The sequence below is a fragment of the Grammomys surdaster genome, unplaced genomic scaffold, assembly GCF_004785775.1.
Source record: "Grammomys surdaster isolate TR1022 unplaced genomic scaffold, NIH_TR_1.0 251, whole genome shotgun sequence".
Taxonomy (NCBI): domain Eukaryota; kingdom Metazoa; phylum Chordata; class Mammalia; order Rodentia; family Muridae; genus Grammomys; species Grammomys surdaster.
The window spans coordinates 984,206-987,661 of NW_021604692.1; the positions used below are offsets into that span (position 1 = coordinate 984,206).

Below are 3,456 nucleotides of genomic sequence, written 5' to 3' on the forward strand. Positions count from 1 at the left end.
CATTGGGTAGCTGCTGTGCCCTGGATGTCCCTGGCTCCCCGATCTATCTCTGGGGTTTAGGGAGTGAGATGGAGTTCTTACCAGCTGCTCTGAGTACAGTGGCTCCTGGATGACTCAGGATTCAGTTTCTCCACAGGACAGGAGCAGACTGACTCTGTGTCTGCTCCAGCTCGGAGGAGCAGGCAGGGGCAGAAGGGAAGTCCAGTTCCTAATTTAAATATTCTTTTTCTATATGACCCACAAATGAAGAACCCTGAACACCACTTCTGCATTTCTCCTCTCCACTGTGAGCCTCTCCTGATGGGCTCCTGAAATCGCTTCCCTCTGAAGCATTTTGTTTAGTGGTTACTCAGGCCAGCACTCAGGCTTCTGTGGCATGAAAGAAACCAGAATGGGCGAGTAGAGGGGCTGAGAGTGAGTGCTGGGGCCACTCACATCCCTACCCAGGGTGACAGGACTCTGCCACTAGAGTGGTCACTGAAACAAATACAGACAGACAGAAGGGGAGCCAAAACAAGGGAAGAAGGAGAATGTGAGGTGGCCAGAAATGTTCTGCTCTCCACCATTCCCTCTTTCCACTGCTCTAAGCCACTGGCCCCTTTCCACCTTTAACCTGTCACTAAGCTCCATTCCCCAGCTGCCGTCTCTGATCTTGAGTAAGTCAGAAATATTTCCTAATATACTTTCCTCACTTTTTTCAGCTTTAAATACTCTAGTGCTAGGAGGCATTGCCCTTTATTCTTTAGCATATATATTTGTAGAGCCTTATCATGCTCTTTTCAATATCTATGAATATTCTATATTTTAAATAATGTCAAATTTAGTCACTGTACACAGAAATTGTTTTAAGAGATTTTAAAATGCTTGATGAGAACCAACATTTTTCAGTCCCTTCGAACTCACTGCATACGCGCCCATACTTCACTATATTGTCTATTTCTTCACCATTTTTGAAAACAAGGTAAGACTAGAACTGAAGATTAGAGTATAGACTAGTGTGGAGGAGTAAGAGGCAAAAGAACTGGTCCAGCACATAGAGAAAAATCTATTTTGCAAATAAGTAGTTGATAAATGCAGTGATACTTTTTCCCCCCAAATCATAAATTAAACAAGTTTTCCTAATAAGAATTTCAGTAGCTACATTCTAGGAAATTCCCAAGCCTCCAAAAGGCAGACAGCATGGCAATTCACTGTACTGGTGTTCAGTATTACCAAGTAGTTAGTAAGACGTGTTCTGTGTTAGCATATTCTGGAACTCTTTTCTCCAGGCATCCAGTTTCAATGTGGGTTAATTCTGAATTCCCTGAGTGGTTATCAAGATACACTGATGAGGGCTTCTGCCTCCCAAGTTTCTCCCTTCCCTGTTTTTCAGGAATCTTTCTAACTGTGCCTTGCTGTTCGTGTGTGTTTTCTTACTCCCAATAAAAACCTTTCTTTGCTAGGAAAAAAAATTACAATGATGATGGAACAGATCTGAAAAGCACTGGTTTATTTTATCAGTAAGACCACAATACTTAAGTGACAAATGAAAAAATATTTTTTCTGAAACATGATTTCTCTGTGTAGCTCTAGCTGTCCTGAGACTCTATAGACCAGACTGGCTTCAAATTCAGAGATCTACCTGCTTCTACCTTTCAAATGCTGGGATTAAAGGCATGTGCCTCCACATCCAGCAGAGAAAATATTTTTTTTGTTTTGTTTTGTTTTGTTTTTCGAGACAGAGTTTCCCTGTGTAGTCCTGGCTGTCCTGGAACTCACTCTGTAGATCAGGCTGGCCTTGAACTCAGAAATCCGCCTGCCCCTGCCTCCCAAGTGCTGGGATTAAAGGCGTGCGCCACCACCGCCCAGCTGAGAAAATATTTTAAGGCATTATTTTTTTCTGTTTTTGTCTTAGCCAGGGTTTCTATTCCTGCACAAACATCATGACCAAGAAGCAAGTTGGGAAGGAAAAGGCTTATTTAGCTTACACTTTCACATTGCTGTTCATCACCAAAGGAAGTCAGACTGGAACTCACACAGGGCAGGAAATGGGAGCTGATGCAGAGGCCATGGAGGGATGTTACTTACTGGCTTGTTTTCCCTGGCTTGCTCAGCTTGGTTTCTTATAGAACTCAGGACTACCAGCCCAGGGATGGCACCACCCACAATGGGCTGGGCCCTGCCCCGCTTGATCATTAACTGAGAAAATACCTTACAGCTGGATCTCAGGGAGGCATTTCCTCAACTGAAGCTCCTTTCTCTATGGTAACTCCACCTTGTGTCAAGTTGACACACAAAACCAGCCAGTGCAGTTTTTAAATAGTTAAGCTTTTCAAATAAAAACTGTCCTTGAAGAAAATTTTAGTTTTCCTGTTCTTTACAAAGTGACAAAATTACTTTGTTTTGGCCATAGACTTTTAGATAGCCTTTCAAATTAAATGTCAAGGTAGTTGGGAATGTTATTCTTAGAGGAAAAAGATAGGTAAAAAACAATATACAAGGATCTGGCTAGAGTTCTAAGCGACCATGATACTCATGAAGTGTAGGGATTAGACAGGTTCTCTATAGAAAACCAGATTCAAGCAAATCACTTGTTTATTATGTCACATAAAATATTTCGGTATGAAATTATGATTCTGTCTGGTTAACTCACCTCAGAGTTAATATTCATGTTGACGTTCTCCTGAAAGCTACCCACAGATTCAAGAGTTACATCCTTCCAATCTTGGGGTTGACCTAACTCACTGTGGGAACTTGACTCTTCCATGACTGAGGGTTCTTCATTATAAGGAAGTAAAGAAAACGTTACCGACATGCATTTCAAACTTGAACTGGCTATTCAAAAAGAAAGCTTCTGACTAGTCACTTGGAACCTAAGAATCTCAGTAAGGAGCGCACAACTTTCTTACACTCCCAAGTCTTACATAATTTCTACCTTCCCTTCTCCTCTCTGCTCCTTATCATCCCCACTCCCTGGCATCTTCTGCCCATCCATCCCCATGCACTCTCACATATCCACCCACTCCACTCACAAGACGACAGGAATAGTTCAAGCTCATCCTGGTGTACTTATCCTGTACATCTAGTATCTTCAGAAATGGTCACGGGGAAGAGGAGACTTATTCATCACCTAAGTTTTATTACCTTATAACTGTTGCAACAATGAGTGGTTATTAACACCCTGTGAACTTTATTTTAGACAGACAGTGATATCTGTCTCAGAGTAGTCATATTATTTAAACACTGGCCTTATCACTATATATTTCAAGGTATTTTAAAATGAAACATTCTGCCAGACACAGAGACTTTCATTTTAAAGAATTTATGAATACTGAATTTGGAGTAGGAGCTAAGAGAGAGAACACGAAATATATATATATATATACGTATATATATGCATGTATACATATACATATACATATACATATATATATATATTCTTCTGTATATGTGTGGTGAGGATACTGGGATACTGGG

The 3,456-nt window shown here is 41.0% G+C and overlaps 1 protein-coding gene across 1 annotated transcript in view; it reads right to left on the reverse strand.

Annotated features, from left to right (window-relative positions):
• The window catches only part of Rad21l1 (RAD21 cohesin complex component like 1), a 24,755-nt gene that overhangs the window by 6,954 nt on the left and 14,345 nt on the right, over window positions 1-3,456 (reverse strand). Inside the window, exon 10 of the mRNA XM_028775011.1 lies at window positions 2,633-2,757. Coding sequence (XP_028630844.1) covers window positions 2,633-2,757 — 125 coding nt within the window. The remainder of the gene's footprint in view (window positions 1-2,632; window positions 2,758-3,456) is intronic.